The sequence below is a fragment of the Phyllostomus discolor genome, chromosome 8, assembly GCF_004126475.2.
Source record: "Phyllostomus discolor isolate MPI-MPIP mPhyDis1 chromosome 8, mPhyDis1.pri.v3, whole genome shotgun sequence".
NCBI classification, from domain to species: domain Eukaryota; kingdom Metazoa; phylum Chordata; class Mammalia; order Chiroptera; family Phyllostomidae; genus Phyllostomus; species Phyllostomus discolor.
This window is the reverse complement of record NC_040910.2, coordinates 74,413,726-74,428,588: the sequence shown is the minus strand read 5'-3', so window position 1 is coordinate 74,428,588 and position 14,863 is coordinate 74,413,726. Positions and strand designations below refer to the sequence as shown.

The 14,863-nt window shown below is 39.8% G+C and overlaps 1 protein-coding gene across 1 annotated transcript in view; it reads right to left on the bottom strand.

Moving 5' to 3' along the window:
* The window catches only part of LOC118496636 (rabankyrin-5-like), a 70,839-nt gene that overhangs the window by 13,726 nt on the left and 42,250 nt on the right, over positions 1–14,863 (bottom strand). The window contains 3 exon segments of the mRNA XM_036033241.1: positions 1,132–1,281; positions 2,438–2,561; positions 9,104–9,239. Of these exon segments, the coding sequence (XP_035889134.1) occupies positions 1,132–1,281; positions 2,438–2,561; positions 9,104–9,239 (410 nt within the window).

Here is a 14,863-nt window from a genome sequence, read left to right as displayed (position 1 = left end):
CATGCCTTTCAGGGAAGCCGGAATGAACGGGGAACCACAGAGCAGGTGTGAATTCTAGGGAAGGCAACACAAGGCCTGATGGGAAGTGCAGCAGCGCTGGGAGAACACTGCAGGAACACAAGTGCCAGGGCAGAGGTGCAGAGTGCCTGAGGGGAAACAGCTGGTCTTTCCGTAAAGACCGTGGCTTACCTATTTAATCTCCTCTGGCAGTTTAATGTCTCCCCCAACACTGGACACCCAAGAATAAAACATACTATTCACCAACTGTCAAAAGCAACTGCACTTCTTCTAAGGCAGTGTGACAGCAGAATAACAGCCCCAGAGGCATCCTTGTCCTAATCCCCAGAACCTATGAGTATGTCACCTTACACGGATAAAAGACACTTTGCAGATGTGATTAAGGACCTTGAGATGGTCCAGCAGAGCCCAGTCTATCCAATCACATGAGCCCTTTAAAATGAGTAAGAAAAGCAGGAGAGTAGGTCAGAGAGATGTGACACTAGAAGAATTTGACACACCATTGTTGGCTGTGTAGATGGGGGAAGGTGGCCATGAGTAGGGAATGTGACAGCCTCTTGCAGCTACTAGCTTGTAGCTCAGCTTGTAGCTCTGCTTGTAGCCAGCAGGAAAATTGGGATGTTGGTCCTGCAGCCACAAGGAACTGAATCCTTCCAACCACCTAGATGACCAGGAAACGGATTCTCCCCTAGAGCCTCTAGAAAAGAGCAGAGCTTGCCGTCACCTTGTACTGTACTACCAACCTACAAAACTGTAAGAAAATAAATAAGTGTTGTTTTAAGCCATTAGTTTCATGGTAGTTTCTTACAGCAGCAAAAGAAAACTAGAACAATTTTGATATCTAAAAGCTGGACTGTGCTGTAACAACTACCTAAAAATGTGGGAGTGGCTCTGGAATTGAGCAATGGGCACAGGCTGGAAGAATTCTGAGGAGCATGACAGAAAAGTCTCAGATTGCCTGGAACAAATGACTACTAGAAATACTGCACTAAAAACTATACCAGTAATGGCTCAGAGAAAAACAAGCCAAGTATAGTTTGGGGAAAAGGCATGAAAAATGGGAAAAATAACAACAACAACAACAACAACAACAACAATAACCAGATACAGTACCTGTGAATCCATTTCAATTAGGTAAAGAAAGACCACATCTTCTCTCTCCACTTTGATAGCTTTATGTAAGGGGTACTCAGTCTTGGATTTGATCATTTTGTACAACAGCTGAGCACTCATGCTGCTGAAGTCCTCTTTTCGTAAATCATCCTAAGGATTAAAAAGATGGTGAAAAGCAGAACAGACTGAACATAACAATAGCAACTGACATTCACTAAGAAGCCCTTAGAACTGTCTGGCACTACTTTAAAGGGCTTAGTATTTCCCAACTCATTTAATCCTCACAAAAACCCTATGAGGCAGGTACTGTTACCATTTCCATTTCACAGCTGAAGTAAGTAAGTGAAGCATAAAGAGGCTAAACGACTTGCCCAAATTCACACAGTGACAAACGGCTGAGATGGCCTCGACAGGCAAGAGGCCCACCTCCCAAGCCCGCATTCTCTACCGCAGCACTGCTGTGCCTCCTGGAGAGACTGTGACGCACAGGCGACACTGACAGCCAGCAAGGACGCAGCCCTGAGGGGCCCTCCACGAGTGAACAGAGTTCTTGTCCCCGCCCCTACAAAGATGGCAATTCCAGAAATAACTGGAACCTCCACAAACAATTCACTCTGTTGAGTCGCAACTGAGCTGCTATTGCAGATCTCTAAATTTGTACCTATTTTAGAAGAAAGGTTACCATTCTTCCTTTAATTCTTTAAAACTCAATTCTTTTAGACAGTTTTGTTCACAGTGTTGTTGAACACCAAATAATTTGCAGAGACTAGGCTATAAAATACGGCATTAGCTGTAACTTTTTAAAAATGCAAAACAGACAAAACATAGAAATACAAAAACTATTTTTTATGATGAAAGCTACCTAAGAAGGGAAAATCCAAATTTAACAGTGCTCTCCACAAGATGGAGAAAACACAGGGGAAGCCCCTGAAATGGAAATGCCAAGCACGGCCGGCCTGCCTGCCGGCCCCGGCCCCGCAGTGGCGCCTGCTGGCCGGGCGGCAGCAGCTGCTCCCATGGCTCCTGGCCTCCCCTTCTCAGGTGGAGGGTGAAGATAGCTGTACCTTCGTTCTAAGCTTCTTTTTTTGACCTGAGCTACTTGCCCTTTACTCTGAAATCAGAACTAGGAGACTTTCTGAGCCAAAAAAAGAATCTCACGGACCATATAATGCAACTACTTCGCCTTCGATTTTGTAATAAGAGGAAACACGCACCAGAGAGGTAATCTGCCAGGGAACTAGGTCTCTCACCCAGGTCTTCTGACTTCCAGCGAGGATGCTCCGTCCACACCCTCACTCCCACTCACCCAATGACTCGCAATAATTTCTGCACAGTAGTTCATCAGGGTGCTGGCATTCAGTTCCTCCGCAGTCTGATAGAAGCGAATACAGTTCCTGACATTCACCAGAGACATAACACCCTTCTCACATCTATAAGAGAGTATAAATGATGAACAATATTATTAGGACAAATATATTCATAAATTAACAAACCAAAGCAATAATCTGTGTATGGTGGGTATGTCCAATGACACTGAAGTGTAAGAGTAAGCAAAGTAGTTATGAATAAGTTATAGTTGAGCCACCATATTGTGAAAGTACTGGAATTTCATTATGAAATTACACCGCTCATTCAGAACCCAAATAAAATGTAAGTACATGTTATGCATAATCCCCCAACTGCTTTAAAAGTAATCACATGAAGTTCACAGATCACATACACAGACCACTGTCCAATCAAACACACAACAGGCCAAGTTCAGACCTGATGGTTAAACGCATGGGACACAACTGCCATGCCCACTAGCACGACTCTCTCGTGCAATCAGTATGGCTGAATGACAGCTGCAGAGAGTAGGCTCTGTGCCTGCATACACTGACAGGCCCTTAAAAGTCCTCCCAAAAGGTAAACTATTGGTTATGTGAATTGTAACTCAATAAAGTTGTTTTTAAAAAGTCCATTTAAAGGAAATCTATCATGTATAGAAACAATTGCATTAGTAAAAACCATAGTACACCAAGACAGTGAAAAGCTGGCTGCAATGGATATCCCATAAAACCTGGTAACAACAATAACAACAATAATCACTGATAGGAGAACAACTACACCGGAGAAGAGAGGGCCACACACAGGCAAGCGAGCCTCTGGCAGCACAAAACAGGCACAAACCCTAGCCTGGAAGACGCAGTGCTGGAAGACCGGGGCTTCCACTACCCAGAACTGGAAACCTTACTGAGCCTGGGGACAAGAAGGAAGGAGGCTGGTGGCATGATCCCTCTATCTCCCTTGCCTGTACATTTCCCTCCAAATCAGGTTCACTTCCACAGACAGCAGTGAGACCAAATATAGTATTAGGGGTATTCACTACACCCCACCACTGCTTCCTCTGTTCCATAGTCCCCACAAAAACCCTTTGCTGATAACAATGTAGTAGTAACGAGAACAAAATGAACTACAAGATAAGAAAGACCTGAGTGTGAGATCCACTGAACTTTAGAGGCCAGATTACATAAGCCCTCTGTGCCCCTATCTCGTCCTCTGTAAATACTCTGTATCAGAGGTTTAGAGGATCTGTGTTTTTCAAGATAAAACTATATAAACTTTGTACAGTATAAGGTACATAATAAGTATGCTCATAAGTCCAAGGCCCTTCTCAAGGAAGTCGCTTAATAACTAGTATGAATGGGCTTCAGTAGTATTATAAATAAGAGTAACAGACTGACTAGCAGGTAATTCCCTAGTTTAACAGGTGAGGTTTAGTTAACAGAAGTGGAGAAAGACCATGGGAGAGTGGGAGATGGAGGAAGAAAGGAGAGTCACAAGAAAGACCCGGGAAGAATAAGGAACAAACTTCCAAAATCTCACAAATGAGACCTTATGGTAGACGCAAGAATAATCTCAGTCATTTCTCCATCCAGCTGTAAATGTAGGCACCTAAATTTATTTAAGCATTTATACTTATGTTTTTTAAATTGATTTTAGAGAAAGGAAAAGGGGGGCAGTGAGGGAGGGAGGGAGAGAGAGAGGAGGATCAAAGAGAGAGAGAAACATCTAACCACCTGCCTCCTATATGCTCCCAGACTGGGGATCAAAGCTGTAACCCAGGTAATGCCCTGATCAGAAATGGAACCTGCAACCTTTTGGTGTATAGGACAACACTTCAACCAACTGAACCACCAAGCCAGGGCTAAATGCTTTTTTAAGTAACATAGATGCCTTCATGTAAAGAGGCGTCACTCCCAGGACACTTTTAAATCAAATCATTACAATATCGAAATAAGTTACTATAATAATGAGTAACAGTTACATTTTTGAGCCTCCTGTCTACCTGTCTTAACCACTAATTCCCACAAACTCCCACCACACCACAGCAATGTTTAGGGAAGTCATTCTGACCTTGGCTATGAAATCAGGACATTCCAGGACAGAAGGATTCCACTTTTTATATATATATGAAACTTTGCCTCTTTTACAATGACAAGTATCCATGGTCTTGCCATCCTAGTGTCCTAACACATGGTATAATCTCAGGGAGTACTGACTCACCTTTGTAGGCCACTTTACAAGCACATTTACAGACAATGCTTAATGAGTCTGAAAATTCCATTCTCTTCCTTTGTACTGCCAAGAGACACTGGACCAAGACAGTTACTGTGTTTCCTGAGGACAGATGTTTTGTTACAACTGGCAGGCACTTCATTTCCACTAAACTCTGGGATCCCCAGAATATCATTCACTATTTGGATAAGCTATAGATACTAATGGACATGATTTACACAACTGAAGAACATGTAATCTTTTTAAAATTTATTTTAAAATGTTTTATTGGTTATGCTATTACAGTTGTCCCATTTTCCTCCCTTCACTCCCCTCTACCCTGCACACACTCTCCCACCCACATTCCCCCCCTTTAGTTCATGTCCATGTGTCATTCATATAAGTTCCTTAGCTTCTACATTTCCCATATTATTCTTGCCCTCCCCCTGTCTATTTTCTACCTACCATCTATGCTACTTATTCTCTGTACCTTTTCCCCCTCTCTCCCCCTCCCACTCCCCTGTTGCTAACCCTCCATGTGATCTCCATTTCTGTGGTTCTGTTCCTGTTCTAGTTGTTTGCTTAGTTTGTTTCTGTTTTACGTGTGATTGTTAGTAATTGTGAGTTTGCTGTCATTTTACTGTACATATTTTTTATCTTCTTTTTCTTAGGTAAATCCCTTTAACATTTCATATAATAAGGGTGTGGTGATGATGAACTCCTTTAACTTGACCTTATCTGAGAAGCACTTTTTCTGCCCTTCCATTCTAAATGATAACTTTGCTGGATAGAGCAATCTTGGATGTAGGTCCTTGCCTTTCATGACTTGGAATACTTCTTTCCAGCCCCTTCTTGCCTGCAAGGTCTCTTTTGAGAAATCAGCTGACAGTCTGATGAGAACTCCTTTGTAGATAACTGCCTCCTTATCTCTTGCTGCTTCTAGGATTCTCTCCTTCATTTTAATCTTGGGTAATGTAATTATGGTGTGCCTTGGTGTATTTCTCCTTGGGTCCAACTTCTTTGGGACTCTGAGGTTCCTGGACTTCCTAGAAGTCTATTTCTTTTGCCAGATTGGGGAGGTTCTCCTTGATGATTTATTCAAATAATTTTTCCACTTGTTGCTTTTCCTCTTCTCCCTCTGGTACCCCTGTAATTCGGATGTTGGAACATTTAAAGATGTCTTGGAGGTTCCTAAACTGTCATTTTTTCTAACTCTTGTTTCGTCATTCTTTTCTGGTTGGATGTTTCTTTCTTCCTTCTGGTCCACTCCATTGACTTGAGCCCCAGCTTCCTTCCCATCATGGTTGGTTCCCTGTACATTTTCCTTCATTTTGCTTAGCATAGCCTTCATTTTTTTCATATAATTTGCGACCAAATTCAACCAATTCTGTGAGCATCCTGATTACCAGTGTTTTGGACTGTACATCTGATAGGGTGGCTATGTCTTCATCACCTAGTTGTATTTTTTTCTGGAGATCTGATCTGTTCTTTCGCTTGGGAGATTTCTTCTGTCTTGATGCACCTGTTACATAGTGAGGGGCAGAGCCTTAGGTGTTCACCAGGGCAGGGCAGCCCAGTTGCTGGGTTGTGAGACTGTATGTGGGGCAGGGGTCCGAGAGGGAACAAGGCAATTGCTCTGCTCTCTGCCGGATTTCAGTCACTTCCCCTGCTTCCTCCAAGCAAACTGGGCCCTTCTGGTGCTGATTCCCATGTGGGTGGGCTTGTGTACATTCTAGGACCCTGTGAGTCTCTCCAATGAACTCTGCTGGGAGTTCTCCCGCTGCTGCCTCAACCCCCACAGGTGTTTTCAATCAGAGGTTTGAGGCTTTATTTCCCCGAGCTGGGGCCCTGGGTTGCACAATCCATCTTGCTCCCTGGTTGTTTCTCCTGGTTTATCTGCGTGCAAATGTGGGACAACCCGCTTCACCAGCCACTGCCTCTCCGGGTCCACCAGCTGCCACCTTGCCTCGAGTCCTTTCTGCCCAGCTGCCAGACACCGCCCGTCCTACCGGTCTGGATGAATGTTTCTTCTTCAACTTCTTGGTTGTTGGACTTCCATACAATTCAATTTTCTGTCGGTTCTAGTTGTTTTTTTGTTTTTAAATTGGTGTTGTCCTTTTTTGGTTGTGTGAGGAGGCACAATGTGCCTATGCCTCCATCTTGGCCAGAAGTGGCCATGTAATCTTATTTTAAAATTCAAATTCTCAGTTCATATCTTCTCTCCAAAAAGGAGCGACTCAGACTAACTTTTTTGAAGGGATTTTGTTGTTAATACATTCTTAATTAGAGTACAAGATATAGATGCACAAAACCAATAAACTTGATTTTTTAAAAATACAAAATCAAGTGTATATTTGTGTCCCACAAGTTCCTGTCTAGTTTTGGTATCATTCCCATGTGTCTAAATGACAGACACAAAAAAATTACTGTAAAGATAAATAGTGAACAGCTAACATTCGTTGAGTTAAAGATGACCTAGTTTTCTTCTTTATACATTCTATATTTTCCAAGTAACATACACTGAACATAGATTTTATAAAAAGGAAAAAATTGTTATTTTAATGGTCAATTTTTAGCATACACTATTAATTATTGTTTTTAAAGAATATTTTCCTGTTAATACAAAAACAATTTTCTTCTCATAAAACTGATGATAGCATTCCCAGACCACCCAGATCCCTACATTACAAAAATGAGAGACATCAACTTCATATTTAACTGCACACATTCCTGCCAGGGCTCTTTTGCCTATTATCTCAAATGTGTAATTTCTCCTGCTAGACAGCAGGGGGCACTCTGTGATCTTTAAAAGCCAACATTTGAATCCACTCCTGGGGATCTTCCACTCCAGCTCTTAACAGAGCCCTGAAAAGACAGCAACTTAATGCCTACATCCAACAATACAAAAGCCTGTTAATGTTGATAGTTAGGAAGCCTAATCAGTCAATAAACAACAAGCATTTTAATTAAAGAATTCATTACACAGATTACAATTATCTAAACTACTCCAACCCTACAGCATTTTTATCAAAACAATTTAAAAGTAAGTTTGACAAGGTCAGTGGAAGAAGGTTCAGGAAATCCGGAAAAGAGATACAAATCATATTCAATCTAATTAAAATCACTGTCATTTCACTCTCAGACAGTTCAAAAACTCACACAAACAAACGAAAGAGTTAACTGAAAAGCCCTGACTGTAAAGTTAGCTTTACTAACCTAAGCCTCGTGTGCTTAACAAATCCTAGACCTATTCCGGTTTTTTCTTAGTTATTGGATTTAGGTATTCAAATGCACTCGAGCGCATATCAATCATAGACAGTTTGGAGTAACCTATGTACTGACTCACATGGGGCACAAGGGGCCACCCCCCACCCCCCAGGAGACATCAGCCCCACAGTGAAAACAGTAAGCAAGGTCTCTCTTAGCTCTCTAGGGGCAACACAGCAAGGGCTGGAGTGCCTCTTAATGGCTGAAACTATCCCTTCACCCACTCAGGAGCAAACCCCTTTCTTCACACACCCAGGAGAATACAAGAAAATCACAAAATGTCGTAAAAAGACACTCCATCTACCAAGCTGACTGCCAAGGGCCACATCTCCAACAGAAACTAAAGGGAGCCTGATATTTAGTGAATGTTTTGTTTCTTATTGCTCTGAAAGGCCAACTTGGGAGAGCAACAGAAATAAATGCAATATAAAGAACATGGCAGGCTATCTCTTTGGGAACCTAAACAGCAGTAACAAATGAAGTAGGATCTCAGAAATGTATTGAGTCATATTCTTATGTGTTAATTTAATGTGTTTCCAACAAACAGAGTATGACCAAGAACTGCCTTCAAGTAGAAGATGAGAAAGTAAAATAAAATGTCAGCCCTGGCTGGTGTGGCTCAGTGGTTGAGTGCTGGTCTGTGAATCAAAGGGTCACCGGTTCGATTCCCAGGCTAGGGCACTGCCTGGGTTGCAAGCCAGGTAGGTCTCCAGTGGGGGGCATTAGAGAGGCAACCACACATTGATGTTTCTCTCCCTCTCTTTCCCTCTCCCTTCCCTCTCTAAAAAATAAAAAACAAAAGAAAGAAAAAAAGGAGAAAAATAATAAAAATAATAAAATGTCAAAGGAAAAGGTATAGGAGGGAAAGTTGAGGGTTTGGACACTGGATTACATTATTCTTAGTCAGTGCATTAATTCACAGAATTGTATAATCTCAGGTAATAAACCAGTGCAGGGAAAAAAGAATACCTAAAAGCTTTAGCAAACTTTAACTTACAAAATAACACAGAAAAGGGGAGATAAAATTCTCTCCTCCCCTATAGCCTTTAAAAGAACACCTTGCAAAAGTTATTTACATTAGCAGGAGAAGCTGTTTTCCCAGAGCTTGGCATAATTAAAGCTCAGCCACCACCATCTGAGGTGCTTGAATATATCTGCTGTGACTTGCCTCTCCCTAAGGAGCTGGAGCTGAAACCGATTAGCTAGTTTCATCAACTCAGTCAGGAACACATCATCTTCTCTGAACTCCAACTCATCCGTATAGATCCAGCGAAGCATTGTCATTGTCACCTCAGGGTTAGCATCTGGTTAAAGAAAGAAAGTAGAGAAACTGAAAACAAAGCATTGATAACACTGAAGCCTTCTTGAGGACCCCTAAAATTTGAGGCTAATGAAGTATATTTTGGTACACCCAACTCAAAGAAATATCAATATATACACACAGCAATTAAAAATGGTGATTAAGCATCTGGGCAGCATCTGACACCAGAAAAGTGTTAAAGAGTTTTACAAAAGGTGGTAGGTGGGGGAAATGAACCTGTTAGAGATATAAGCTAAAAAAAAAAACCCTTGGGGAAAAATATTTTAAACATATCACAAAGAGTTTACATTCTAATAAAAAGATCTTAGAAAAAAATAAAAAGATGAACATACAATGAAAACAGGCAATAGATATGAGTAGGTAATCACAAAGATAAATTAAAATGGCCAATAAATCTTATCAATAACTAAATACAAATTTAAACTAGAATACATTTTTTCTCTCTCAGACTAGCAGTCTTAAAAGTTCATAACTTTTTACACAGCAGCTATATATGTAGATTATTATCCTAAGAAAATAACTGAGCAAATATGAAGAAATACATGTATCAAGATAGTCAATACAGTATTGTTTTTAATAACAAACTGGAACAAAAATCTTAAGAGTCCAACAACAGAGAACAAATTAAATAAATTACAATATATTCACATACTGGAAATATTCCATCAATTAAAATTTACATCTATATTCAGCATGTGAAGATATTTAGTACATAGAAGGTTTAAAAAGTAGGCTAAAAATATATTATATATCATTTTTGTTAGCTCTATTTGTGTGTGTGTGCGTGCATGTATGAGTGTATACACACACACCCCACACATACACAGCTCTGTGTTTGTCTCCCAAACAAGCACTAACCAGGTCTGGCCCTGTTTAGAATTCCAGAATCAAGGGCATTCATTCAGTGTGGTAAGTGGCCGTAGGCAGATTGATTGTTTATCTGTCTGCCTGTCTATTGAGGGATTAGATGAATATACACTAAAAACTAACCCTGATGAAATTCATAATAATTTTTCTTTTATTTTCCCCAGATTTTTATTTAATGAACATATATTACTCACACACTTAAGTTAAAGACTACAGAACTTCAGGAAATGCTCCAGATAAAAATCATAGTTAAAAATATCAAAATGATGATTTCAACTAGAGCCAATTCTTAACTAGCAGTGATGATTAGAGGGCCACATAAAACTGTGGTAGACATCAGTGGTTCTGTCCCAGGCTAGCAGAATCAGCATCATCTGGGAACGTTTTAGAAATTCTTATTCTCAGGCCCACCCCAGACCTCTGCCCCACACTGGTGTTTTAGCAAGTCCCCATGTGATACTGATGACTTCCTATGGTTTAAGAAACCACGCTCAAATCTTGATGGTCTGGGAAAGGTGAAACATGGACCAGTAACATCTTACTAACTCAGTAATTAGGCAACAACTGATGAGCTCTTATTAACCTCTTTTCTTCCAACTGTAGTGGGAGATAAAAAAGCCAAATATTAAACAAAAAACAAAAGGCGCTAAAAAAGAAACTGTGAAAGAAAATACACCAAGGTGCTAACAGTGATTATGTTAAAAGGCTTATTTTTTCCCCTGGCTGGCGTAGCTCAGTGAATTGAGCGCAGGCTGGGAACCAAAGTGTCTCAGGTTCGATTCCCAGCCGGGGTACATTCCTGGGTTGCAGGCCATAACCCCCAGCAACCATACATTGATGTGTATGTGTGTGTGTGTGTGTGTGTGTGTGTCTCTCCCTCCCTCCCTTCCCTCTCTAAAAATAAATAAATAAAATCTTTCAAAAATTTAAAAAAAAAAGGCTTATTTTTTCTTTTCTTTCTTACCTGGTAATGAAGTAATAGCACTTTTAAGTGTTTTGAGAGAAACATTTTAAAATCAGACAACATTCTAACTAGATTTACTTAAAGAATGAGGTTGACGAAACACTTCAACTGATCTAAGGTATATAGAGCAAATCTTGGGAGTAGGATGAATTTCAAAGCTAGCTTTGTAAATTGGGTTTAATACCTCAGTGGTCTCTTAATGAAAGAAACAAATATGTAAGTCATATGATTTGTCCAGTCACCCAAAACACCAAAACTGGATGTACTATCCCTCTCACACAGCCTCATCTTGGAAATACAGCTAATCCTAAAGGCAACAGTGTCCCCAACATCACCATATTCAAATGTCTTCTCTGTTGGTAGTCTCTTTAATTCTGTTTTAAAGTCTGTCTGGTTCCCTTTAAGAACCTTCCCTCAAATTGCCCAAACCAATAAACTTGATTTGTATAACTGATAAACCAAAACCTAAATAATTTTTTTCAAAACTACCACCAGTAGGGATTTCGTGGAAAGCCCCCAAAATTTCAAAGAAGATTCAAGTCATCTCCAAGCATTCCTACTCCTGCCTTGACTCTTCCCTTAGTCTCCAAAATATGCTGAGAATAAATCTATTTTGAGACTCACACTAATCAGCCAGTGGGATAAGGTGGGCAGAGAACACCGAACCAGGGGGAGGTGTGTGCTTCCAACTGTGAACTGTTCGGCAACATAAAGTCTACTTCCAATGTATATATACTTAAGCAATGAATACTTAAGCCAATGGCCATAAGAGTCGGACGACCCCATAAGCCAGGAGTTACCTTTAAAAGAAGCAGACCTAAGCAGTGAAACGAGCTGATCTCCATGACCAGTGTGTGTATCTGCTGCTAGCAGCAGCACCCCCCTCAGAAGGCCCAGCACACGTGCTGGCTAGAGACTGCAAGGATGAGAAGAAACAACACCAAAACGCCTGATTTCACTGTAGTCCAAGATGCGTGCACGCACACACACACACACACACATTTTGGAGAAATTGAGACTGTTTATATAGCCAAGGCTTTTGTTGTTATTGTTGTTTTAATCTGATTTTAAACAAATGTTTTACAAGACATTTGAAGAAAAACGGGAATAAACTCATCTGCATTTAATTAACCATAAATGAAGCACACCGAAGAAATTAATTTTGTTACTTATATCCTGTTTAATCTGTCAAAAGCTGAGAAAGGTGCTTTCAATCTCCTACTATGTATGACTCTGATTTAATTAAATTGTCTTTGAGTTTTCCACTATTTTTTCTTCACCTACTTTACCAAAGTTTTTGATTCATAAAATTAAAAACTCATGACAGATTGCATATTTTATCAGTAAAAACACCCTCTGTAGTCAGCTTAAGGCTGCACCCTTAAATATAAGTTCTTAGAAATAAAAATAACCCCAAACCATACTTCTAAATAATCCATGACAAAAAGAAGTAAAAGGATAGAGGTTCTAATTCTGTTACCACAATGTAACGACCCATCCTATTTTAACTGTGTACAGCTAAAAACTCTAGACAGAGGATAAGAAAACACCAACCTGAGAATTCTACAAGTAAATGAAAACAGCTCAATTGTATAGGCAGGCAAAATTTAAAGAAGCTATCAAAGTGGATGAGTTTCCAGATTTTTCTTCTCTGTGGCTGTTACAATGGGGATGCCTAAAACTCCATCTTTCTGGCCAGACAACACAGGAGGAGGAGCCAGAGAAGGAGGTCTCATTCCATCTGTGAACCTATAGAGGACTCTGGTGCACATCTAACTACTCGTGCATGGAAGAGTCCCAAACCCAGCTTTAAGAACTGAAGTGATATTTGAACCACTACCCATACGGGTGAAACAGAATTTGCAGTCTGAACCTAAAGACAGCCAGCAGTTTTCAGAGGATTATCCAGGATCCAGAGTCTACATAACATAATCACAATGTCCAGGACACAATCTAAAATCATTTAATATAAAAAAGGATAATCAGAAAAACACGACCATTTCTCAAAGGAAAAGACAAGTAACACAGTCTAACCCCAAGATGATCCAGATGTAGGATTCTCAAAGACTTGAACGTGTAATGGTGCTCCAGAAAGTAAAGAAAACACACTTGAAATTAAGAGATAGAAATATATGGCATATAAACTAAAAAAAAGTACAAACAGAAATTATAGAAAATTATAATATATGTTATAAAAACTCACACAATGGACTCAAAAGCAGAATGAAACTGGCAGTGGAAAAAGTCTAAACTTGAGAATAGATCGATAGGAATTATCCTATCTAAAGAACAGACAGAAAAAAGACTGCGAGAAAAAAAGAGCCGCAAGGAGATTTGTGGGACAGTAACAGAAGGTTTAGAGCATGTGTTCACTGGAGTCTCAGAAGAAGAAAGAGATTGAGAAAGAAAAATATCTGAAGAAATTACGGTCAAGAACTTTCCAAGTTTGGTGACAGGCATGTGTTTTTAGATTCAAGATCTGGGACCTACAAACAAGAACAAAATTGTATCTAGACATGTCATCATAAAACTGCTGCAAACTAAACATAAAGAGCAAGTCTAGCCTCACATCCACCAGATTAACCATTGTCAAAAAACAAACAAACAAAAAAAAACACACCAGAAAATAGTAAATATTGGTGATGATGCGGAGAAACCGAAACCCTGTGCACTGTTAGTAGAAATGTAAAATGGTGCAGTCCCTACAAAAAACAGTATGGCGGTTCCTTAAAAAATTTTAAATACAATAATTATATAACCCAGCAATTCCACTTCTGGATATACCCCCCAAAACCGAAAGCAGGATCTTGAAAAGATATCTGCACACCCACATTCACAGCAGCGTCATTCACAATAACTAAGATGTGGAAGCAACGTAAATGCCCATCAGTGGGTGTACACATAAACAAATTATGGTATATACACGCAATGGAATGTTATTCAGCCTTAAAATGATTCTGACACACACTACAACATGGATGAACCTTAACCACATTATGTTAAGTAAAATAAACCAGTCACAAAAAGATAAATACTGTATGATTCCACTTCTATGAGGTAATTAAAATCCTCAAGTTCAAAGAAACAGAAAGTGGAGTATTAGCTGCCAGGGGCTAGGAACAGAAAGGAAACAGGGAGTTGCCATTTAAAGGGTGTAAAGCTTCAACTCTGTGAAAGGAAAAAGTTCTGGAGCTTGGCTGCACAACAATGTGAATATGGGTAACACTACTGAACTGAACACTTATTTTTAACATTTAAAAATATTTAAACTGGTTAAGTTCAGTGTCATATGTATGTCACCAAAATTAAAATTTAAAAGAACTTTCGAAAGCGACTAGAGGAAAACGGCTGTCATATACAGATTCCAATGACTGCAGATTTCTTATCAGAAACTACAGAGGTCAGAACACAGTAGAACATCTTCAAAGTGCTAAAAAAAGAACTGTCAACTCAGGTTCACAGAGAAAATATCCTTTAGAAATGAAGGCAAAATACACACATCCTCAGATGAAGGAAGACAATTTGTCACTAGCCAATTTGGCCAATAGGAAATGCTAAAGGAAGTCCTTCATGTTTGAGGGAAATGATACCAGAAGGAAATCTGGATCTTGGAAGAACAACCAAAATGGAAATATCTGAGTAAATATAAATGACTTATTATTCTCTTAGGCTTGCTAAGGTAGGTATGATCGATAAGAGCAAAACTGGTAACATTAGTAGGATTTTCAATATACATACATGTAATACATCTGACAACTATGACATAACAGTCAGTG